Genomic DNA, 25,588 nt, shown 5'->3' with positions numbered 1-25,588 from the left:
GCTTGTCCTGCCAAAAAAGCTGAGTCCTCTGACAGCCCCAGCTCACAAGGGGGATGTAAAAAGCATCACTGCAAAGCATTTGTGCATCTCAGGTTCCACACTCAGACGCTGCAAAAAAAAAGAGCATTTAGGTTTCTTATATTGGCCCTTCCAATCTCAAAATTCAGAGGTTGTTAATCTTGGGGATTAAGCTGCAGGTTGAAGGAAAGTGTTTCCTTCTCACATTTAGTATTTCCTACTCACATTTAATATTGAGTCTAATTAGGCATTTTCACCTCCAGTGAAGGGCCAAGGATCAGGATCAGATTGGATTTAAAGGCAGCACTTGCTCCTTTTCACAGAATCTTTGGGGTTGCAAGAGACCCCTGGAGATCATCCAGCTTTGAAAGCCCAAATAGAAAAATTTAAATATCCCTGCCACGAGCCTCAGCTCAATCTTCACACCCTCTCCCACCTCTCAGGCTCCCAAAAGAGCCAAACAGGCGACCCTGGAGGGGATCAATTCACCAAAAAACGAGCGTGACAAACAGGCAGAGCTGCAGCAGGGACCCACACTGACCATGTCCCCCATGTGTGGCTGGAACTCGAATTTCATGGGGGGGCAGAAGACGTTGTTGTACATCTCCATCAGCCTCTGCTTGTCACTGTTGGCATCCAGGTTCTCCACAGCGTTCTCGATGGCATCCAGCCCCTCGTGCTTGGACTGCTCCAGGTTCAGCTCTGCCGACAGGAACGTCCTCAGGGCTCTGTTGAGGCTGGCGTGGTAGCCCAGGTCACAGCACTGCTGGAAAACACACACACAGCTCCCGATGAACAGAGGGAATGGAGGCTGCAGGGGGAACCTGAGCACTCCCAAAGGCAGGGGCAGTGGGGAATGGGCTCTGGGGTTTTTGTATCTGAACACTCTCAAAAGGAGGTGGGTAAATGGGGAATGGGTTGTGGGGTTTTTGTATCTGAATACTTCCAAAGGAATTGGATAAATGGAGAATGGGTTGTGGAGTTTTTGTATCTGAACCCTTCCAAAGGTAGGAGATGGATAAATGGGGAAGGGGTTGTGAACACTCCCAAAAGCAGGAGTTGATAAATGGGAAATGGGTTGTGGGGTTTTTATGTCTGAACTCTTCCAAAAGTAGGAGATGGATAAATGGGAAATGGGTTGTGGAGTTTTTGTATCTGAACACTCCCAAAGGAATTGGATAAATGGGGAATGGGTTGTGGGGTTTTTATGTCTGAACACTCCCAAAGGAATTGGATAAATGGGAAATGGGTTGTGGGATTTTTGTCATCTCCTGGGTGGCAGGGAGGTCCCACATCTCTCTCTGACTGCACAGAACACCTCAGCCTGTAACCTCATGCACATTTTATCACCATGTTATAAAGATACAATATTAGCTTAAATTGTTGTAACAACTCCAATTTCTTGGAGTTTTAGAGACTCATTTTTCACAGAGAACTAGAGACTCATTCCATCCAAAAATGAAGTGCTGAAGTTCAACAGCAGGGCAGTGGATTTCCCTGAATTATAACCTGACTTTTAGGGGTCTTGTTCCTATGAATACACTCCAAAATCCTTAAATGCCATCATTCAAAGGAAGGCACTATTGGAGAGACAAAACACAGGATTTGCACCATCTACAAAGGCCAATCTGCACCCAAATAATCCCAGAATTCCAGCAAACTGCTTCACTCTGTGCACTTCAGGAAGGAGGAGCACGACCTGGACATGAAAACAGAGACATCCCAAACCCAGCAGCCACCAGTTGGGATGATTTCATTGCTGGGGTGAAACAGAGGAGCAAAAAAACTCTGAAGCAAGAAGTGGTTGTGGTGAAGAATTTCCTGGCTATGGCTGACACTGGGGTGATGTCACTGGGAGACAATCAAGCAGCTTCATTTCCACCACGGCTGCAGAGCCAAGTTTTCATATTTCAGGAGGAGGAAAAAAAAGGAGCTTTTCATCAGCATGAGTTCAGAACCAGCCTGGATTTTTCAACCATGAGCAAGAAGGAGCCCACCTTCTTGGAATTACAAGCAAGATTACATCCACTAGGAGAATATCCAGAAAGGAAAGAAAGAGACCATCTGCTTGATTGCTGTGCTGCTCTGTAAGCAGAATTCACAGGAAAACTCCTCCTCGCCCATCATTTGGGTCTCATCACTGTCATTGTTTGCAAAGGCAGAGGAAAAAAAAAAAAAAGGGGGGGTGAAAAAGGAGAAGAGGGGTGGGGGGAGAGGGATGAGAAACTGCTGGACCATTCCCTGCTGCCACAGAATTCCTGCCACCGAGGGCTGGGAGCCTGGTTCTGGTGCCAAACAAGCTGTGGCAGGTGTGAAGCCTTGGAAAAAAAAGAGCTGCAGTTGCTGCTTGGGCTGCAGGCAGAGAATTAAGGGACTTTACAATCAATGAGGAAAAAAAACAAAACCAGCCAAGCAAAAATAAAACACTCAAAAGCAAAACAAAAGAGGCTTGATTGAGAATCTGCACGTGTGGAGGCAGCCTTGGATCAAGAGGCACCCACAGCTCACTCTGCAGGGAAGATGGGACTGGGCATTATTATTGTGAATAATTTGATTTATCTCAGCTGAAAACCCATTTACAGCTGCTTTGCACAGAATTTTGGGGGCTGCAAGGGAGATGGGCCAGGCCAAGGCAGGGTCACCTGGAGGTGACACAGGGACACGTCCAGGTGGGTTTGGGGGGGCTGCAGAGAGGGAAATTGGGCAGCAGTTGCAGGGCTCTGCCACCCTCGTGGACAGAAGCTCTGCCTCATGTGCAGGTGGAGTTTCTTGTGCTGAGTTTATTATTGCTCCTTGTCCTGTGGCTGAACAGAGCCTGGCACCATCCTGACATTCCCTGGGGAGATTTGTAGGGATCTATGGGATATTTGTAGGGATCAATGGGATATCTCTATGGATCTATGGGATATCTGCAAGGATCAATGGGATATCTGCATGGATCAATGGGATATCTGCATGGATCTATGGGATATCTGCATGGATCAATGGGATATCTCTATGGATCAATGGGATATCTGCATGGATCAATGGGATATCTGCAAGGATCAATGGGATATCTGCATGGATCTATGGGATATCTGCATGGATCTATGGGATATCTGCAAGGATCAATGGGATATCTCTATGGATCTATGGGATATCTGCATGGATCAATGGGATATCTGCATGGATCAATGGGATATCTGCATGGATCTATGGGATATCTCCATGGATCAATGGGATATCTCTATGGATCAATGGGATATCTGCATGGATCTATGGGATATCTGCAAGGATCAATGGGATATCTCTATGGATCAATGGGATATCTGCATGGATCTATGGGATATCTCCATGGATCAATGGGATATCTGCATGGATCTATGGGGTATCTGCATGGATCAATGAGATATCTCTATAGGTCAATGGGATATCTGCATGGATCAATGGGATATCTGCATGGATCAATGGGATATCTCTATGGATCTATGGGATATCTGCATGGATCTATGGGATATCTGCATGGATCTATGGGATATCTCTATGGATCAATGGGATATCTGCATGGATCTATGGGATATCTGCATGGATCAATGGGTTATCTGCATGGATCAATGGGATATCTGCATGGATCAATGGGATATCTGCATGGATCAATGGGATATTGATTGATGGGACCCCCTGCCATCCTGTGCACCCTCCCAGTGTCCCCAGAAATGCACTGGGAGGACTGGGAATGCACAGGGAGTGGATGTGGCACAGCCCCCCTCGCTCAGCAGGATGTGTTGGCTCTTTGCTACTGAAGCCACTGACAGAAAACATTTCCCAGCCCACTCCCCCACTTTAAAGAGATTTTTTTTTTTTTTAAGTCCAGTGTTCCATGTTTCTAAATGCACCAGTCCTGCCATCCCTTTTCTGGGTTATATAAATGTTTGATGGAATCGGTCTCAAAGGAAATCAATTTTTTATAAGAATTTAATGATAACTCATTCAAATTCACTTCCCAACATGACAGCTGATTAACCCTTTGCCTGTTAGCTTTCAAACAGGCCTCAAAAATTGAAGATTTAAGGGGGAAAAGCCCCTTTGTTTTAAAATGCAAGTCACATGTGGAAGGGGAAGATCCTGGAGTAAGCAGCCATGAAACACCAATTCCTAAAAGAGCAAAGCAAGTCTGGGACTCTCACACACATTTGTATCTTTTTTTTTTTTTTCCAATCCTGTCCTAGTGACCCTTTTATAAATATGAGTTAATGCAAACTTCCCCATTACTGTAATATTTCATTAGCATCAAAGAGCTGCCTCAGTCCCCAAAGTCAGGAAATTCAAAACTACTGGGCTATGGCAGAAACAATTTATTGCTCTTAACTCTCCAGAAAGAATTAACTCCCTGTTATCCTTCCCTCACACTGCAGAGGGAACAATGTGCTGGATAAACATGACATTAAAAATCAAGTTTAATGCAGTATGGGCTAACACAATCTCCTTGTAAGTAACTTTGAAGATTACTTTTAGATTATATTTCAGAATTCAATATCACCAAATGATTAGATCGAGGGAAGGCATTACAGCCTGGCTTAAAAATCACATTTTTATTCAAGTCAGATGGCTCAGAGAACCATCAGTGGTTATAACTGTTAATTTTCAATCCTTCAGGATCAAAGGCATTAATAAATCTATTTTCCCTGTGTCTTAACAATGAGATAACTGAACTCCATCTCCTGTGCTCCCAGACAAGTCCCACATTTTTCCATGCCTGAACACAGAGCAGAGAACACTTTTATTGTGCAGATGATGGGAATTTGTAGTGTTAAAGTGAATGCTCCAAGGGCAGGGGCTCACCCAGAGCCACGAGGGCTCCTCTCTGGGAACACACAAATCCCTGGAATTCAGAATTTTGGATTCTTGTTCTGCCATGGCCCAGACACAGCAGGGAGAGCAGCTCCTCCTCCCAAGCTGGGCAGCCCAGATTTGTCCTGTCCTGCTGAAAACACCTCAGAGCTCTGTGCTTAGAAATTATTCTGGGCTTGTGAAACCCCAGATGGATTCTTTGCTACCTGAGATTCATGAAAATCCACCAGGACCAGGCAACTGAACCAGGCAGCATTTGGGGGAAGACTTGAGACAGAGGGCTTTAGATGAAAAAAAATTAAAACAATTAAATCAGGCTGATGCTGGTGAAATCAATCCCAACCTTGTAGCTTTGATATAAATATATCCAGAGAATTCTAATCTGTTAAAAACCCAGGGCCACACAATTAAGGCTGAGCAAATGTTAACCAAAACAGGGCTCCTAAAAAGGCAGCAGGAATAAACAAACCAGGGCTGGGAGTGCAGCAATGCTGCAAACCACAACATTTGGAAATAACAGCATTTTTCAATCCCCCCTCCCAGTGACAGCCCTGACCTCCAAAGGACAGGTTTAAATCAACACCTGGCACAAGAGCACTCCAGTGCAAGTTTATCATCAGCTGAATGAATGGATCCTACAGGCTGCTGCTTATTCGAATAGCTGAGTAATTAACAGAGATCTGAGTGCTCTTTATTGCCCGTGTCTAGAGACTCTTGTGCTCATCACTCCCTGCTCCTCCACAGCAGCTCCCTCCAGCAGGGGTGGCCTTGGAAGTGGCCACCAAGAGCCACAGCCCCACACTCAGCATCGTGTCCAGGCTCAAGGGGAGGCTCCATCCTCGGCAAAAACCTCAGGGCTCCTCACTGGCTTTGCTGAGGTATCAAAAAGGGGAATTTTGAGGGTTTTTTTTGCAGTGTGTTTTAGCAAAAGCAGAATTGCTGCCCCCTGAGTGGTGGGGAGACTGAAATAGATCCTGGTGGGCAGGGAAAGGATCTGAGGGAATGGCTGGAGCTGTGTCAGGGAGGTTGGGGATGGAGATCAGAGGGTGCTGGGCACTGAGCAGCCTCCCCAGGGATGGGCACTGCTCCAAACCTCCCAGAGCTCCAGGAGTGCTTGGACAGCACCCTCAGGCACAGGCTGGGATTTTGGGATGTCTGTGCAGGGCCAGGAGCTGGACTGGATGATCCCTGTGGGTCCCTTCAAACTCCTTCCATAATTCAATGACTTTTCCAAAAGCAGCTTCAGGAAACACTTCTGAACTCCCTCTCTTCGACCAAATTTCTTCCACCGTTTCTACACTGAAAAATCTTTTTCTCAACCATGCTTCTGAGTTAAAATTTTGGGGTTTTGCCTAAAACAGCCAAACGAAAATGCCAGGCAGCAGTGTGGCACTGAAGCTGGGTCTCACTTTAACCAAGCAGCTCCTCCTCCTCTCTCCTGCCTGTGTGGCCCCCTGAGAAAAGCTCCTGTCACACCTCAGTGACCACCTGAGCTGGGCCACTGCCACCCCCACGCTGCCCAGCCCAGCTGTGCAGAGGTTCCCAGCTGTGCAGAGGGAGGCTCCTGGCCCCAGCAGCAGCACTTACATCAATGAGATCAGACAGGTCATGGATGTAGTACTTGAACACCGAGGCATTGGTGGCTTCCAGGGCCAGCAGATATTCATTCCTTGCTTTAATTGCCTTCAGCCTGTTTTCTGTGTACTTTGCTTGGCGCTGAAAGACAAAAACAAAAACCAGAATATAACTTTAAAAGAGGTGAGCAGCACTCTGAGCAACACCAGAGAACACTGAACAAATCTCACTCTGCTCACACAGGTTTTGCCCATTTCAGTTCCAGTTTTGCCAGGACTCCAAGACTTGAAATGCAGATTAATTATTTAGATGTGTTCAAGCATTGCTGCACTGGATTGAAAGGCTTGAGACTTTGGGATGGGGAAGATTAAAGGAGGAATGAAGGGACAAGGGGGGTTTAGGAGGTGATGGCCCAGCTCCAGCACCACCAGAGAAGCCCAGGAGGGTCTGAGGGTTGCTACAGACACCCCAACTCTTCCAGGGCCTGAACTTGGTCCTTCCAGAGCCTAAATCCATCCAAAAATGACTCCTTCCCTTGTATTGGTTTGAACCTTAGAGCTGAACTGCTGGAGTGAGCCACTGGTTCTGTCCCCAGAGCCAGCCTGGGATTGCTGGGCTCCCTGGAGCACAGCCCTTGTGCTCTGGATAACAAAAATAATCACATTAACCACGAATTCCGAGCAGCCAACTGCTGCTCTCCCACCCGAGCCTGGCTTTTGTGCCATCCCCTGGGACAAGACCAAGTGCACCTGGCTGTGCCAAAGCCAACTGCTGCTGGCTTTGCCTTTCCTTCAGCCAGGTGTGGGACAGCACCTGCACAAAGGAGGAGGTTTGGGGGTGAGGAGGGGTGCTGGGCACTCTGCCTGTACCTTCTCCTTCATCTTCTCGATTTTTTTGACTGAGCTCCTGCGGACGTGCTTCTCCTCAAACTTGACATTGGAGGTGGAGTCGGGGGAGCGTGGGGTCTGCTTGTCCTCCTGCTTCACTGACTTCCCAATCTGCTTCTCCTCCTGCTTCTCGGCCTCCTTCAGCTTGCTCTGGGCGCTGATGCTGTCAGCATTGTACATGTGGTAGGTTTTCATCACCTGCAGACAACAAAATCCAACACTCAAGGCTGGCTGTTGGTCTGAAATACCTGAACCAGCAAAGAAAAACCACTCAGGGAAACTTCTCATGTCAGGAAGTGCCTGAGCCCCAGAATGAATCAGAAATCCAAGTGGGTGATTCTGCAGCTGCTGCTTTGTTTGACTTTGGCGTGTGCCTTCTTGCACAAGCCAATAAAGGAGGCACGAAAAACCAAAAAAAAAAGAAAAAAAAAAAGAAAAAAAAAAGGCTGCAGACTAAATTCTAAATCCAGCCTCCTTGACTGTTCAAAGGAAATGATATGGCAGGAAAATGAGAGCTTTTCATCAGCAGGTAAGGTTTCTGAAGGGAGCCCTATCAGCCTTTCATCTGGGTGAGTCAGGGCTTTAAACATCACAGGATGCAAATCCAGCCCCAGTGCAAGAGCCACTCAGCTGCCATTCGTTCAAATCCAATGTGGGACACCAAAAAATATTTCTGGGTACCTTATGTAATAAAAATAAATTAATAAACAAGGGTGGATCTTGCACTTAGGGAGACCTGCACCCTGTGCTGCATGGACAACTTCTATTATAGCACATTTTTATAAGTAAATATGGATAAATATCCCCTCACAGTCACAAAAATCCCATTTGCTTCATGTGATATTAATGCCTAGATTTGTGCTAAGCAAATAGAACCAAAGGACATGAGATATAAACCAGCTTTTTATCCATTAATGCAAAGCAATTTGAATCCCACATCAAAACAAACACAACACTCACAGGGGGCAAAAAAAAAAAAAATGCACAATTGCATAAAATCACCCATTCCAGCAGCAATAACGGCTCCACTTGTGAATAATTTGATTTATCTCAGCTGAAAACCCATTTACAGCCGTTTTGCACTAGAATATAACACAATTTTACCTAAGTGGGCTGTGTGCTCCCCTCTGCAGTGATCAGCAGAGGTCCCAGATCCAAAGAGACTCTGGATTCCAACATGAAAGGGAATGTGACTGCAGCCACTGCTGAGGAACATCCTGAATAATTCACACTGCCAGCCCCTGCAGATGCTCAGACTATAAAGCAGTTTATAATTATAATAATAGATGCAAAGGAGTTGCTTTTCCTCTCTTGCTCACAGTGGAGCTGGCAGAGAGCAGAAGCAGAGGGAGAAATCCCAGTTTAAATGGGTTTTTATGGCACAGGACAAAAAAAAAAAAAAAAAAAGACAGAAAAAAACCCCACAACCCTCTCTCTGTGTTTGATTTGTGTAGAAAAAGTAAAGATTTCACCCAGATCCATTCTGCCTAAAAGCAGAGATTCTGGCAATCCTTTGGGTGTGGAATTAGGGAATCACTGAGGTTGGGAAAGATCTCCAGGATCATTTTGGTTGATCCTCACTTTGTCACCCAGCCCAGAGCCCTGAGTGCCACAGCCAGCAGGAAAAAAAGGTGGAATTATTTCTTGAAGTACCACTAAATTTAATCACTGGTGGGGTGGCTTTAATTCCAGCAAAAAGTCTCTTTTAGCACGATCAGAAGTGGCTTTTTGCAAAGGAAAAGATTTTCTGCTGAAGGGACAATTTCGAGTCCTGCAGCAGGAGGAATTGATAAATAAAATTTCAGATTCCCAGCACTGCCATCAGAAATATCAATACCTCACATCACTTTGTTTAGCCAAGGCTGAATTTTGGATGTTCTTCCTTCCAGGGGCAGAGAAATGAGCAGAATTCACTATTTGGCTCCAAAAATGACCTGGCAGAACCTGGCAGCCAGAAATGATCCCCTGCCCATCAATCTGCACTCAGCAGCCACTCCAGAGCCAGAAACTGAACCTGGATCAGAAATTGATCTCAGTTCCTAAAATCTGTTTCTAGAGGCACATCCACGTCCTTCCTTAGGATCCCACCCATGACAGGACTCCAAAGTTGAGCCCATTATGGCCTCAAATAAAAAAACAATTTCTGATTTGCCTGAATATTTGGCTTTGAAGCTCTAACTGTAACAAACTGTATGGAAATAATTCCCTCTGTACATTTTACTGATGCAGGAAATTTCAGGGAACCCTCTCAAAATCTGATTTTTACCCCCAATTTCACCACAGGGTCAATGTGCCACGGCCAGAGAAACAACCCTGGGTCACCTTTGGCAAGGAGGAAGGCCAGAGGATAAATCTCAATGTCATGACCCAACAAATCACTAAGGAAGGACAAAATAAAAATAGCATTTCGAGCCTCTAAACAGCGAGTTCTGCTTTTAAAGAGGAGAACTTGCTCAGTAACAGCTGCAGAAAGCAAAATTTTCATCGAGGCTTTTTCCATTTCATCTGTGTGAGGAGGAGAAGAAAAATCCCAATGCAGCACAGGAACCCTTGGGGACACATCCTTCCTCCTCCTCCTCCTCCTCCTCAGTGCCTGCAGTGCATTTATTGAGGAGCAAAAAGCACAGATGGGAAATCCTGCTCTGAAAGGAGCTGAGGGACAAACCAGCTCAGTGGCACCTCTGAATGCTCACACCACACAAACCCCAAGATTTTTGTGGAGTATTTGGAAATAATTCTCCTTTTCTGGCTCTTTTTTTTTAAAACCACCACTGCAGCAAATAAGATCTTGGGGGAGCCAACACTTAAGAGAGCTGAAACAACACAAGGACAGAGAGGGTGAGGGGGGGGAAAAGAAAAAAATGGAATTTATGGAGTTTTGTAGCAGGGACTGCAGCCTTTTCTCAGCCTCGGTGGGAGAATTCAAACATTTCTCCCTCGTGCACGAGGAGATGCCAAAGAAATCAGTTTGATTTACCGTGTACAGCTCATTCAAAACCTTCATCAAGTCCTCCTGGAGCTGCAGCCCCACTTCCTTGCTCTGCAACAGAACAGAGAAACGAAAGTTAATTGAGGAAGATGCTGCAGAGGAAGCGAGCACGGGGCATCCACCAAGAATTCAGACCCAATTAAACAACAATTTTCGTGCTCTAAATCCAATCAATGCCCGGCCCAGACACCCAGGGGCACCTTGCACCGGGAGTGGTAATAAATGAAACCTCAAGATGGGCACAGGAAGAAAAGAAATGGAAACAGACAGGACAGAGATGGGAAATTTCCAGAGAAATTTTCAGTTTTCAAGGCTGAAAATACAGAATTTTCCCATTTTCACAGGGTCAAGCAAGACCTGGATACAGGAGAGGTTGGTGTGGGAGCTGAAGAAAAGCAGGAGAAGGAAAGCACCACGTACCAAGAATAATTTAATTCAGTTTCTAGATTTTATTCATTCACTGCCCACTGAGGCAGCATTTGTGTGCTCCAACCCTCACGTTACAAGTGTTTAATATCTACTGAGGCAAGAAAATTTGATAAATTCAAGATTATTTATGCCTACAACGTTCAGGAAAAGAGCCAGATAAAGAGGCAATGCAGTCAAACCCGTGCTTAAATCAACATTTCTGCCCTGGAAGTCAAGACAGTGCTAAGCCATGAGGAAAAAACCCAACAACACACTGATCAACTGAAAAGCCAGAAGACAAAAATTATCTGATTTCAATTTAAATTGTTCTTTCCCCCCCCACTGCCCAGTTCAGCAGTGCTCAGAGTGTGTTTCTGAGACGAAAAATCTGCTTCATTAGAGACTTTTTAAAAATTATTTTGGGGTGCTGTGGTTCAGACCAGCCTGGAATTGCTCTTTTGGCAGCACAATGGGATTCCCAAGCATCCAGTGCCCAAATCCTTTGGATTTTCCACATGCTCCCATCCCATATTCCTCACCCTGGGATTCCCAAGTATCCAGTGCCCAAATCCTTTGGATTTTCCACATGCTCCCATCCCATATTCCTCACCCTGGGATTCCCAAGTATCCAGTGCCCAAATCCTTTGGATTTTCCACATGCTCCCATCCCATATTCCTCACCCTGGGATTCCCAAGTATCCAGTGCCCCAATCCTTTGGATTTTCCACGTGTTCCCATCCCATACTCCTCACTCTGCTGCCCAGGTGCTACAGGAAAATAAAAGAGCATCTGACACAAAAGCTGGCAAAGCTTTTTCCGAGGAGTGTCTAATTCAGAGAAAAGAAAATTGGTGATTCCCAACCTCCAGGGCAGTTTGCAGGAACAAACCTGTGGGATTTCCTGAGGCTGCTGCTCAACCCTGCAGTGATTTGGGGTTTTCTGGCTGCCTTTTCCTCCTTGTGCAGGGGATGAAAGGAAGGGGCTGCCTGCAGTGCCCTGAGCACTGAACTTTTCACACACAAGGAGATTTCCAGTGCTGCTGGAACTGCCCCATCACTGCCTCTCACCCTGCTCTTCCCAGCCCATTTTGCTCATTTTTTGCACTAAAAAAAATCGTTCATTTGCTGCACCAACTGCTGAAGCATCAATTACACAGCAGAGGTTAAAATGAGTATTTTAATGCAGATTCTGGTGGAGGGGGTAAAGAAGATGCCAAATTGCCAAAGCACAAAACCCTCTGTGCTTCCAAATGAGCTCTGAAGGAAGGAGCTGCTGGATTGCTGGACTGGAAAAATCCCTTCCATTAAAATGAAGGTAAGACAGAACACAGGGGACATCAGAACAAGAGTGTGCAATGAGCACTGGTAATGTAAAACTGTTCCCTGCACTGATTCCACCAAAAAAAAAAAAAAAAAATGTCTAGGAGAAAAAAAACAGCTGAGCTGGCTGACCCTGATAAATGAAAATACATTGGAGGAAGCAGAAGGGTTTGCTTGGGAAAGTCAGAGGAAAATGGGATTGGATGTCAGGAAAAAACTGCCAGTGCAGTGCAGGTGATGAAAAAATAGAATTTCCCTGAATTCCCAGGGAATTCAAAGTGCAGATTAAAGGCTGCTGAGGCACCAGAGATTCCAGAGTCATGCCAGAAAGCACCACGGAATTAGGAATAAAATCCATGCCAAGGAAAGACAACACCAGTCCTGGCAGCTGTGAATGTCTCAATACTGTGCTGCTCTGTGTTTTCTCTTTTACTCTGAGCGTTTTGCAAAGGCAGGAAGATTGATTTTGTAAACAAGGCAATAAATAAAAGATATTCTGATCAGTTTTGCTGCAAGAAACACAGGGACACTGAGGGACACTGAGGGACACTCTGACACACCTGGGCACACTCTGACACACCTTCCCTTCCCTACAATCCATGGAGGTGATGAACACCCTCTCCTGTGCAGACTAGAGAGGTGATGAACACACCTTCCCATCTCTATAAACCAAGGAAAATCAGAACACACCTTCCCTTCCCTACAACCCAGGGAAATGAAGAACACACCTTCCCTTCTCTACAGACCATGGATTAGAGGAACACACTTTCCCTTCTCTACAAACCAAGGAAAAACAGAAAACACCTCCCCTTCCCTACAAACCATGGAGTAGAAGAACACACCTTCCCTTCTCTACAACCCAGGGAAAAGAACAACACACTTTCCCTTCTTTACAAACCAAGGAAATGATGAACACACCTTCCCTTCCCTACAGACCATGGAGGTGGTGAACACACCTTCCCTTCTCTATAAACCAAGGAAAATCAGAACACACCTTCCCTTCTCTACAAACCAAGGAAAATCAGAACACACCTTCCCTTCTCTATAAACCAAGGAAAATCAGAACACACCTTCCCTTCTCTACAACCCAGGGAAAAGAAGAACACACTTTCCCTTCTTTACAAACCAAGGAAAATCAGAACACACCTTCCCTTCTCTACCAGCCAGGGAAGCAGCAGCACCCATGAAGTCCCAGCAGGATGTGGCAGGAATGCCAGGCTGGGGATGCAGGTCCTGCCCAGCCCAGGAGGCTGCTGTGAGCACACACACACACACACACACACACACACACACACACTCCTTTGTTACTCCAGGGTGGATCTTACACCATGTGCAGGGCTGGAGGTTCTGCCACCCCTGGCTGGAACATAAATTCCCAGCACGGGCCGTGCCAGCTCCTCAACAGCCTCTTTGTTCCAGCCCTCCTCCCCTCCACCTCCCCTCTAATTTAATCAAGATGTTTTTTGGGATCTACTGCGGGGCTGTTCCGCATTCCACCCAACATTAACGACTTCAGCTTCCAAATATTTGGGGGGGGGTGAAGTGGATAATAAAGAGGAGAGCTCAGGAATGCTGTCAACATTTTCTGCCCCGGATCTGCAGCCCCAGCAAAGCCTGACACAGAGATGGGATGGCTTCAAAACCAACATTTCCTGCAGTTCCTGAGGTGCTTTTCCCAAAAACCCAACATTTCCTGCAGTTCCTGAGGTGCTTTCCCCAAAAACCCAACATTTCCTGCAGTTCCTGAGGTGCTTTCCCCAAAAACCCAACATCAGCCAGCAAGGGCTCAAACCACGGGAGGGTGAATGTGTAACACAGCAAGATAAAGAGATTTTTATCTAATTTGCTGCCTCAAATTGTGTCAGAGGGTGACAGCTGGAGCCCCAAATCTGCTGATTGTGGAACGGTATCAGGTCTCTGCATCTTTTTAAGAGTAATAATTAATTATGGCTAGGTGGAGAATAAATATTAAATATTGCCATGTTTCTTGAATCAGGGGTGGAGGGAGGATGAGGATGCCAGGAGGGGAGCAAGGCTGCAGCACAGAGGAGCCACCTCTGCACCTCAGTGAGATTTCTGCTCCTGGCATTTGCACATCCACAAATTTACACCGTGACAGAAAAATACTTTTACAAATGCCCAGCATTTTAACCATTACATTTCTGCAATGTGTGGGGTGCTTTAAGATTTGTCACATTCTGGTACCAGAGCAGCAAGAGCCACAGTGTAAAGTAGGTCATGCCAGACCCCTTCAGAGAATTAATAATTCCTCTTCCTTGATTACTGCAAGGCTTTTAACCAACTCATTGTGGATTTTCCATTTCACATCAAACAGCCTGCAGTGTACCAGGAGATAAATTGGGGTTTCTTCCCACCAAAGGTGCTAAACAGGAGGAGAATTTCAAATCCTCACGTTGGTTTTCTTGATTCCAAGCGGGGTTTTCTCCCCAGAAATATTCTCAATTAAGTGGATGGAACCTCCCAACTAAAGGCAGAGCAGGAAATTTTTTTTAATGTTTTAAACCCAGCAGGGCAGGCAGATGCTGAGCTGGTACCTGGCCCCTCTGCCCACAGAATAAATCTGCTTTTCTGCCCAATAACATTTGCCAGTCACTTCACAATATCCCTGTGTAAAAAATCTACCTGAAAATAATCAGTTTGTTCAGACACTGCCCAAAGTGAGGCTTCCACAGTCTGGTCTTTTAAAAAAGGTAATTTCATTTTTTTTTTCCTTCAATTTGAACAAGATTATTAGGCTGCTTCTAGGAAAAATTTCAAAGAGACAACACAGAAAGAGTGATTAAAGAGACCAAATTAAAGAGGCTGCTGCTCAAAGGTCTGTACATGTATAAATAATCCCAAGGGATCCCACTCAAAAGATATGACTGGAGGCAAGAAAAGCTGATAACCAGGCAAGAAACAGGAAGGTTGTTCCATGCACAGAAATGAAGGGTCACATTAAATAGACAGGGTGACAGGGGGATAGAGGGAGAAAGGGAAATCAAAGCAGGAATCAGCTCAAATAGAGGAATGGTTTTTTTGGGGGAAAAATACATCTATAAATATAAAAACAGAGAGGGTGACAGGGGGATAGAGAGAAAAGGGGAAATCAAAGCAGGGATCAGCTCAAATAGAAAAGTATTTTGAGGGGGGGGGGAAACATATACAAATATAAAAACATATACAAATATAAAAACATACCTAGATACAGAAATGTAGAAATAAATAAAAAAATAAAGGGGGCTGTGCTGAAGGAGAAGAAATCAAAGGGAGATGAAGGAATGAAAAGGAGCAGACATCAAAGCAGGGAGAGGTGACCAGAATAGCAAAGCTGTGCTGAACACCTGCACCAAGCCATGGCACCCAGTGCCACATCCAGGCTGCCTTCAAACACACCCAGGGCTGTGACTGCAGCACCCCCTGGGCAGACAATTCCAGCACTTTATTCCTCTTTCTGTAAAAAACATTTCAGCCTAAATTTCCCTTGGTGCAGGTTTAGGCTGTGTCCTGTCGTTCTGTGGAAACAGAGACCAACCCCCTTTCCTTTGCTTTTCATTTTCTCCTTTCCTTTCTCTTTTCTCATTTCCCTTTCCCTTCCTTTTTCCTTCCCTTTTCCCTTTCCCTTCACCTTTTACCTTTTTCTTCCCTTTTCCCTTTCCCTTCTCCTTTTCCTTCCCCTTCCCTATTTCTTCCCTTTTCCTTCTCCTTTTCCTTTCCTTTCCCTTTTCCTTCCCTTTTTCCTTTTCCCTTCCCCTTCCCTATTTCCTTTCCCTTCCCTTTTTCTTCCCTTTTTCCTTTTCCCTTCCCCTTCCCTTTTTCCTTTTCCTTCCCTTTTTCTCCCCTTTTCCCTTCCCCTTCCCTTTTTCCTTTTCTTTCCTTTTTCTCCCCTTTTCCCTTTTTCTTCCCTTTTTCCTTCCCCTTCCCTTTTTCCTTTTCTTTCCTTTTTCTCCCCTTTTCCCTTTCCTTTCCCTTCCCTTTTTCTCCCCTTCTCCTTTTTCCTTTTCCTTCCCTATTTCCTTTTCCTTCCCTTTTTCTCCCCTTCTCCTTTTTCCTTTTCCCTTCCCTCTTCCCTTTTCCTTCCCTTTTTCTCCCCTTTTCCCTTCTTCTTTCCCACCCTTCTCACAGCCAGCATCCCCAGCACAGCTGCCCTCTGTCCTCAGTGAAGCTCTCCACACCCTCGGGGATGCAGCAGCTCAAGAGCTCAGGGACAAAAGGGACCTCGAGCACCTCCCTTGTCCCTGCGTGTCCTCCCAGCCCAGCAGGACACCAAACACCCCCGGGAGCAGGAACCCGAGGAAAGGATTTGATGCCTCAGGATGTGCTCTGGGCTGTCCTCAGAGCGTGAGGAGCCGGGTCACCATCCCCTCCACATCCCACGGCGTTACCTGCAACCTGAAAACTTCCCAAATTCACCTTGGGGGATTCCTCATCAACACCTACAGAAGGCACCCGGCTGGGCCAGCAATCTGTCCCTGCTTTTAACAGTGGAAAAAAAGGTGGAAAAGGGGTGGAAAAGAAAAATGGGGAAAAGAAGAAGGGGGAAAAGAAGAAGGGGGAAAAGAGAAAAGGGAGAAAGGAGAAGGGGGAAAAGAGGGGGAAAAGAAAAAAGTGGGGAAAAGAAAAATGGGGAAAAGAAGAAGGGGAAAAAGAAAGAAGGGGGAAAGAAAGAAGGGGGAAAAGAGAAAAGGGGGAAAGAGGTGGAAAAGAAAGAAGGTGGAAGAGAAAGAAAGGGGAAAAGAAGAAGGGGGAAAAGGAGAAGCTGGAAAAGAAAGAAGGGGGAAAAGAGAAAAGGGGGAAAAGAGAAAAGGGGGAAAAGAGAAAAGGGGGAAAAGAGAAAAGGGGGAAAAGAGAAAAGGGGGGAAAAGAGAAAAGGGGGAAAAGAGAAAAGGGGGGAAAAGAGAAAAGGGGGAAAAGAGAAAAGGGGGAAAAGAGAAAAGGGGGAAAAGAAAAAAGGGGGAAAAGAAAAAAGGGGGAAAGAAGAAGGGGGAAAAGAATGAAGGGGGAAAAGAAAGAAGGGGGGAAAGAAGAAGGGGAAAAGAAGAAGGGGGAAAAGGAGAAGGAGGAAAAGAGAAAAGGGGGAAAGGAGAAGGGGGAAAAGAGGGGGAAAGAAGAAGGTGGAAAAGAAAGAAGGGGAAAAGAAGAAGGTGGAAAAGAAAAAAGGGGGAAAAGAAAAAAGGGGGAAAAGAAAAAAGGGAGAAAAGAAAAAAGGGAGAAAAGAAAAAAGGGGGAAAAGAGAAAAGGGGGAAAAGGTCCCATTTTCCTGAGGTCCAGGGATACTCTGACACCTCCTGTGCTGCTTTGGGGATGTTTTTTTACAAACGTGCCACTCGGGGGGGTTTATAAATGGGTGACATTTCTTTAACTCCACGGACTGCAAAGCTGATTTGCAATATTTTAATCACACACCTCATCTGTTTTCTAGCCTGCAGTAACTTTTGTACCAACTCAAGCAGCTTCCTGCAGCTCAGGAGGGGAAGAGAGACTCAAGTGAAAAAGCACAAGCCAAATTTCTCTATTTATCAGCTGCTACCAGATAACAGAGGAGGCAATTTTTGGTTTGAAGGAGCCAGCACAAGTGGAGTTGTAATCAAACACCTGATGTGGCCTTCAGCCAAGCTGGTATTCCTGGCCAACAGCCAAACAAGGAGCTGGGATTTAGCAACAAGTGCCTTTTGTTTGCACAAATTAACGTGGAGTTTGCCCTTGGCCTGGGAGAAACAAACCAGGGAGGGTATTCTGCCGTTGATTGGTTATTTATTTGTTTTTATTATGCCACACAAAATAAAGTATAAACACGGGTTTATGAGGGGCTGAAGATAAAGTTGCCATTTGCAGCCAAACTGGGATAATATCAATTTCCAAGGAATGCTTTGCCAAGGCATTTTCCAGGCCACCTTGCTCCAGCACAGACCTCGTTGAAATTCAGCAGGGAGATTATTCCTCCTTTGGAGGGATTAGAGGAATTGGAGAGTAACTGCCATTCAATAATCCCGTGTAAGTATCTAATCAACCATAATGTAATTACCAGAAAGTTTTAAAAGGTCAAAAAGGCCTCAGTGTGACATTACTTGGAAAGGAGAAGATTCCTCCTCTGCTCAGGCAATGACTTAAAAAAAAAAAAAAAAAAAAAAAGAAGTAGAAGAGAAACAGAATGTAAAAGTGGAATTATTATCATTAAAAACTCAAGAAATAGGCAGGACAGAGGGAACAGCAGATTTTGTTCTGTCAGAGAAATCACACCCACAAACCCCTGCTGGAACAGGGCACTCTGCTCTCCAGGTAACACACACCCACATTCTGCTCCTTCAGGTGCACCCTGACATGGAACTTCACAATATCCAGCACTGCTCATTTTCCAGCAGCCTAAACAAACCTTTTATCGGTTTTTTTTTGGACACTTAAAGCAACAGACAGGAAAACAAGAAATATCTGAACAACCCCTCCCTTCTCCAGGCCTTGCAAGAGCAGAAATAACTCAGGACAGGTTGCAGGGGTGGGAGAGGAGGCAGAGAAATAAATGGTTTTTCAAAGTGAAGATCTGCAGGGATCAGGCATCACCCCCTGAGCACTCCCAAAGCTTCCAGATCACGTTTCCATAACTGCAAGAACAGATTCCTAATAGGAAAACCCTCCCACACTGCCCCACCTTCCTCCTCAGGTGGAAATCAAGGGGACAAGGCAAACAAAAGAGACCTCAGCTGTGTTTTCTCCTTTTCCCAGATAAGGACAACACGTCCTTTTATTATCTGGCATAGCAGGAATTCTCCCTAATTCTTCTTTGAACGGCAATTCCTCCGTGGCAGATAAAATTCTGTCTTTAAAGAGTTGTTCTTGACTCATGTTCAGAGTAGAACTGGAAGGTTTCTGCTGATTTAATTAAATTTTCAACACCCATACAAAACCGCGGAGCAGGCTAAGAGGAGAAAAACACAGCTTTAATTTACATCAACAAATCTCAACCACACCGGGTAAAACGCCTGAAAAAAAAAAAAAAAATAAAAAAATCAAAGGCAAATCGAGCCCAAAGAGGAAATAAAACCCCCAATAAACGGATCCAGCAGAAGTAAATTGTATTTTAGGAGCCCCAAAAGTGAAGCTGCAGCTCTCTGTTACCTTCTTGAAGAGGCGTCCCGAGTCCTCGCTGACCTGCACGAAGCGTGGGATGATGTTGTTGAGATAAATGTCACTGAGGGTCGTGTGGTCCCTGCTCTCCCTCTTCACCTGGTTGAGCAGCAGGTTCCAGCAGTTCACTGGGGACAGCACGTTCTGATCCTTCCTGCAGGGGACACACAAGAGGAAAAACTGCACAGGATCCTACCACGATTTCTGTATCTCTAAATGCAGCCACGGGGTGGGTGGGATGCTGAGGAAAATATAGAAAATAAACGCTCAGTTCCAGTTCCCATCAGCTTCTGTCCCCCAACAAACAGATCCTGCAAATGCAAGCTGCAGTGTGCCAATGCAGGCTTTCATTTTTCCCCTTTGAATCCAGGATTTTGTGCATAAATCAGAGCCTGATGGCTCCAGTGTCTCACAGAAAGTTTCACACTCCTGTCTCGAGCATTTGGGTCTTAATCACAATAAAAAAAAAAAAAAAGATTTCAAGCACCCAGTGAGCCAACCAGCATCTGCACAGGGAACAAAATGTTGTGTCTCCTGTGCAAAGCCCATTCAGGGAAGGCTCCTCTATCTGTCCCCAGCACTCCCAAAATTTTCTCATCTCTGAACTTTCCCCACCTTCTTTCAGCTGAGGCACCCAGCAAAGGGCAGCAGGGGAGAGGAGAGGAACCTTGGTTTATTTGGGTCAATATTTCGTGTATTGGAAGGAAGAAGTCGTTGCTCAGGGCAGCATTTCATCCCAGGTGGAAGCTGGGCTCTCACAGGTGGAGCCTTAAGGACAGAATTTATTTCTCTGCAGCTCTGTTTGCCATTCATTTACACAATAATATTTATCTAGAAAAGAGAAAAACCTCTGGTGCAAAGCCAGAGCTCTCCCTGATTATTGTACAAGACTCTATCTTGAGGATTTCTTTCCTCCTAAAAAAAAAAAAAAAAAAAAATGCAGTTTAATTTCCAGTGCAAAGGGAATATTCTGAACTTGAAAGGACAGCAATCTCTGCTGCAAGAAACATTGGGAAAATGGGAAAACTGAGCCAGGGCAGAGTTTCATTACCCTTCTCATGACACCAGCAGTTGGATTTGTGCTGCAATATGGATAATTTTAGATAAAGAATTTCAGAACAGCTGACCTTGTGGTTTTTTTTTTTTCTTAAAAAAAAAATAATAAAATAAATTGGAAAGCTCATGACTGACTGCAGCCTGTGATCCAGACTGCTTCACCCACTGACTGCCCTCTAAAGCTGGCAGAGCCACAAATGAAAATTACCCAGCTACCATGACGAGTTTGGGGGGGGGTGAAAAAAAAAAAAAATAAAATCCTCTGACCAAAAATCCTCAGAGCCTCATTCCTGCTCCATCACCACCAGAAACAGCCTGAGGAGAGCTGGGAGCCACCAAGGGGAAGGAGCAGCAGGATTCCCTAAGGAAAGGGAGAGCAGAGCTGCAGGAGGGCACTGCAGCAAGGCCAGCTGTGCCAGCCACAGCAACCCCAAAAAACAGCAATAGCAGGAGCCCAGGAAAAGGCTGGGGAGGGAAATAATGGGGTGGGAAAGGCTGGGGTAGAAAGGCTGGGGTAGGAAAGGTGGGGAGGGAAATAATCGGTAGGAAAGGCTGGGGTAGGAAAGGCTGAGGTGGGAAAGGTTGGGAGGGAAATAATGGGGTAGGAAATGCTGGGGTAGGAAAAACTGGGGCGGGAAAAACTGGGGTGGGAAATAATGAGGTAGGAAAGGTTGGGAAGGAAAGGCTGGGGTAGGAAGGATGGGGAGGGAAGGAAATAATCGGTAGGAAATGCTGGGGTAGAAAGGCTGGGGAAGGAAATAATGGGGTAGAAAATGCTGGGAGGGAAATAATGGGGTGGGAAATGCTGGGGTAGAAAGGCTGGGGAGGGAAATAATGGGGTAGGAAAGGTGGGGAGGGAAAGGCAGGGAGGGAAATAATCGGTAGGAAATGCTGGGGTGGGAAAGGTGGGAGGGAAAGGCTGGGGATGGAAATAAGGGGTTGGAAATGCTGGGGATGGAAAGGTTGGGAGGGAAGGGCTGGGGAGGGAAAGGTTGGGAAGGAAAGGCTGGGGATGGAAATAAGGGGTTGGAAATGCTGGGGAGGGAAAGGTTGGGAAGGAAAGGCTGGGGAAGGAAAGGCTGGGATGTGCTGGCGCCACGTGGGTTGTTGACACGCTCTGTGTGGTTACACATGAAAGGGCAAAACTGCAGGAAAAAAACCAGCCCAAACCCCACACACTCCGGGATTGTCACCTTTGGGATGCTCCAGCCACACACAGCCAGGTTCTCATTTTAAATTCCTTTAATTTCTTGCTGTCTCTTGGTTTTCAGTAACCCTTTCAATGCCTTGCTGCAACTTGCTTTTGTACACATCCAGCCAGGAAAGGAGGCAAAACCTCTCCATTATTTGCTAGTGATGATGTTACCCACAAAAAGCAGATATTCAAGGCAGAAATGAAACAGTAAAGGAAAGAGTTGCTTCAAACCTGCCAAGCAGCAGTTTAAAACTCCACACACATTAACTTTTAATGCACCTCTGGAACTGCAGCTGCTCCTGGGGTGGGATATGGGCACAGTTCTCCCAACAGGGAGCAGGAGCTCCACAACTGCTCACAGCAGAACTTCTCCAATGCTCAGCACAAGCAGATGGCAGGGAGCAAACTCTGCTCCCAATTAACCATTCCAGCCCCCCAAGGAGCTGGCAAAGGCATTCTGCTCCCAGCTCCACGGCACCACAGAGGAGGGGTGGAAAAGGGAAATCTCAGCAGGGACTGGTGAGCTCCATCCCCTCATTCTGCAGAGGGACAGAGCCCCCCTCACCCTGGGGAGGTAAAACTGATGAGATCAAAACTCCCAAAAACTCCAGGATGTGAACATGAACTTTGCCAGAGTGCTGGTTCCTTCACACTGACAACAACTTTCTGACTCTTAATTCCCCCATGAGCAGGAAAAAGAAGATGATGATGATGCCAAATTTTATCCAGGTTTATTCCAAGCACTGCTTCTCCTGGTGTAAAGATGGTGTGCTGATAGTGAGCAGGGAGGGTTGATTTAGGCTAGCCTAAATGACAGCAGAGCACAGCGAGGGGGGCTGGCTGGCAGCAGGAAGAGGAAGCCCTGCACAGATTTTTAGGGAACCACAAACGAAGCCCTGTGGTTACTCGGTGTTATCTTGATGGGGTCCTGCACAGCTTCCACTTCAAAGGCTTCAGCTGGGTCTCAAAAAGATCATAAGGGAAGATTTGAGTCTCAATCTTAATTAAATTACTCATTCATACAAGGGACTTGCAGACAATCCAAGGCTGATCTGCTTCAAGGCGAGCAGGGGAGAGCGACAGACGCTGAGCTGGGCATTGCAAGGAAAGAGGAGAAAAGTCCTCTTACAAAATAGATTCAAATAAAAAAAAAAAGCCAATAAAAAAAAATAAATAATGGTCTAAAACCACACCCACAAAGCAGGGATAGGAACCCTGTGTTTCCATAAGGAGCACAAGATGAAGCAATGAACCAGATGAGAATGAAAATATTACTGCTGAGAAATCCCTGTCCAAGCTGGCCTTGGACATTTCCAGGCATGGGGCAGTCACAGCTGCTCTGGGCACCCTGTGCCAGGCCCTCCCCACCCTCACAGGGAGAATTCCTTCCCAATACCTCCCCTAAACCCCCTCTCAGTCTGAACCCATCACTCCCTGTCCTGTCCTGATGAAGGGTTTTCTTCTCCAAGGGACATCCCACTGTCCATGGCAACAGAAAACTTCCCCGGCCATCCCTGCTGTGAATGAGGTGTTTAAAACGACACCTGAAGTCTCCTGTTCCACCCGAAATATCCAGGTTTTTCCCTAGATGTGTCCAACAGGCTTTTCCAAAGCTGGTGCATCCCAGGACAGTCAGCTCTGCAAAGCCTTGGAGCTGGAGCTGGGCCAAGTGTGAGAGCAGAGATTTAATTGTTCCTCTGAACACTCCTGCAACCCTCTCTGAATTCTGTCCTCTGTGCTGTGGCAAGAGAGGCCAAAATCACAGCAACAGGGTGTGAGAGCAGCATCACTGAGATGATGGAAAAGAGCACAAAAACCCTCCCTGAGGTTTTCCATCCATTTCTGCTGGTCATGCATCCCTGGCTCTCTGCATTCATGGAGGTCACTGAATCAATGAATGTTTAATGCTTACAGAATCCTTCCAAATGGGCTTGTTTGACAGGCTCAGAATAAAATGGGCAGGACTCGGTTTCAGCAAAAAGAACCACAAAAATAGCCTATGGCAATGTTTATTATTATTATTAATAATGTAAGTGAAGTCCATGTGAGCCAAATGCTTCTGTCAATTCCTCCCTCATAACCTGTATCACCCCTGCTTTACAGAAATCATTCTGATTTTAGGCAAATGAAAGCTGAACTCTGCAAGCTGCTCATTCAAATCCACATTTGATTTTCCCTGACACAGCTCTGTGTTAACTGCAAATTTTGGGAATTAAAAGCATGGACATCCACGCTGCTCCCTGCCCTTCTCTTCCAAAAGATTCCAGTCATGAACATCTGTTGTTTACAAGTGCTCAGCCTGAAGGTTGCCAGACTTATTCTGCATCTTCTACTTCAAGGCAAAGGCTGCCAGAAAGCCATCTGAATTTCATGCTGGGATATCCTGGACATTCAGCTCTCCAGCTGACAATTGCTACTCAGGATCCTGCTTCCAAAGATTATCTTGATTTAAAATATGGTCTTAAAATAGCATTGTCTTTTCTTCTTTTTTTTTCCTTTTTTTTTTCCCATTTTCTCCCTCAAAAGCAATCACTCAAGATTTGCCATGGTTTTCATATTGTTGATTGATGATTTGAATAGGCAAACGCCTCCAGGACAAAAAAAATCACATGAAACAGGAGAACTGAAGGCTGGGGTTGGAGGTCCCAGGGTCTGAGTGCAGGGGGACAGAGCCTTTTTGGGGGGGCTGGAAGTCACCCCCAGCCCTGCAGCCTGCAGGGACCCCCAGGCCCAGGAGTCAGCTGTGAGATGGATGCTCTGATTTACACCTCAGGTACCAAACCTGGGACAAAAAAACTCCTGTAACAACCACAGTTACAACACCTGGGCTTTGAAAGGGTATTTACCAACAGATGCTGAGGAATATGTACAATATACACAGCAAATATTGTGTGTGACTATTCCTTTAATAGCCTAGTTAGGAAAAAAAAATAAATAAGAGGCACAGTGAGGTCTAACAGCCATGGCAGAGCAGTTAAAAGCAAGTAAAACCTGGGCTGTATCCAACTGCCATCAGCTCCTGTGTCACCCTGGCTAAACCAATCTGTTCCCCTTCTTCAGAGACATCACATGAGGAAACACACACCCACCCCTGGAAATTACATTAAGATGCTCTAGAGAACCTCCAAACTGAGCCCCTTCAGCCCAGACCCACCTCCAGCTCAAAACCCATGTGGGAAATTCTCCTGCAAGGAAAGGATCAGAGAAATGGGCTTGGACAGAACATCCCAGAGCTGGGCTTGGACAGAACATCCCAGAGCTGGGCTTGGACAGAACATCCCAGAGCTGGGCTTGGACAGAACATCCCAGAGCTGGGCTTGGACAGAACATCCCAGAGCTGGGCTTGGACAAAACATCCCAGAACTGGGTTTGCTCAGGATTAAGAGAAGCTTTGGGGTGACCTGACTGTGCCCTTCCAGTGCCTGAAGGAGCTGGTGAAAGATGGAGGGAGATGATTCACAAGGGGCTGGAGGGACAGGACAAGAGGAATGGCTTCAAACTGACAGGGGGCAGGTTTAGAAGGGATATTTATTGGGAATAAATTCTTTCCTGTAAGAAACTGGCAGAAGTTTCCCAGAGAAGCTGTGGCTGCCCCATCCATGGAAGTGTGCAAGGCTGGGCTTGGAGCAACCTGGGATAGTGAAAGATGTCCCAGCTGAGCTTTAAGGTCCCTTCCAACTCAAACCATGCTGTGATTCACTGCAAACGTGGCCACCTGAGACAGCCACATCTAAGAAAAATGAACCTCAGCAGGCTTTGGGAAGCCTGCACCTCCCACACTGCTCCTCCCAGCGTGGAGGAATCCACAGACTCCAATTCCAGGGGTCAGCCCGAAGCCTCCTGCCCTGGAGAGCATTCCCTTGAACAAACAAGAGTGGGAGCAGATCCCAATTCCACAAGAGCTGCAGAGCAGGAAAGCACATGCAAATTACAGGGTGGCTGCTGACAGATTTCCTCCCAGCCCCTGTGTCAGGAGATCTAAACACGGGATGTGCCACGGGGAGCAGGCAGGCAATGATATGGTACCTTCTGACATAATTACCAGCTTCTGGGGAGAGCAGCCTATTATGGGGTATTTATAGGGTCAGAGGCAGGCAATTACAGAGCAGGCTCCTCTCCCAGACGTGTAATCCCGAGGAGCAGGGAGCTGATGGCTGCCTTTGATCAAACAGGGGGCTCCCCATGGCAT

The 25,588-nt window shown here is 46.1% G+C and overlaps 1 protein-coding gene across 3 annotated transcripts in view; it reads right to left on the bottom strand.

Moving 5' to 3' along the window:
- The window catches only part of SRGAP2 (SLIT-ROBO Rho GTPase activating protein 2), a 98,178-nt gene that overhangs the window by 37,175 nt on the left and 35,415 nt on the right, over window positions 1-25,588 (bottom strand). For 2 of the 3 annotated variants that reach the window (XM_088180543.1, XM_014872652.2), the window contains 5 exons: window positions 19,140-19,302; window positions 10,288-10,350; window positions 7,293-7,508; window positions 6,436-6,564; window positions 560-784 (listed from right to left, as the gene is read on the bottom strand). In XM_088180543.1, coding sequence (XP_088036669.1) covers window positions 560-784; window positions 6,436-6,564; window positions 7,293-7,508; window positions 10,288-10,350; window positions 19,140-19,302 — 796 coding nt within the window. The remainder of the gene's footprint in view (window positions 1-559; window positions 785-6,435; window positions 6,565-7,292; window positions 7,509-10,287; window positions 10,351-19,139; window positions 19,303-25,588) is intronic. The other variant, XM_014872653.2, reaches the window with a different exon arrangement.

The sequence above is a fragment of the Sturnus vulgaris genome, chromosome 29, assembly GCF_052056855.1.
Source record: "Sturnus vulgaris isolate bStuVul1 chromosome 29, bStuVul1.hap1, whole genome shotgun sequence".
Classification (NCBI taxonomy): Eukaryota; Metazoa; Chordata; class Aves; order Passeriformes; family Sturnidae; genus Sturnus; species Sturnus vulgaris.
Note: the sequence above shows the minus strand (reverse complement) of the source record. Positions and strands in the feature narration are given on the sequence as shown.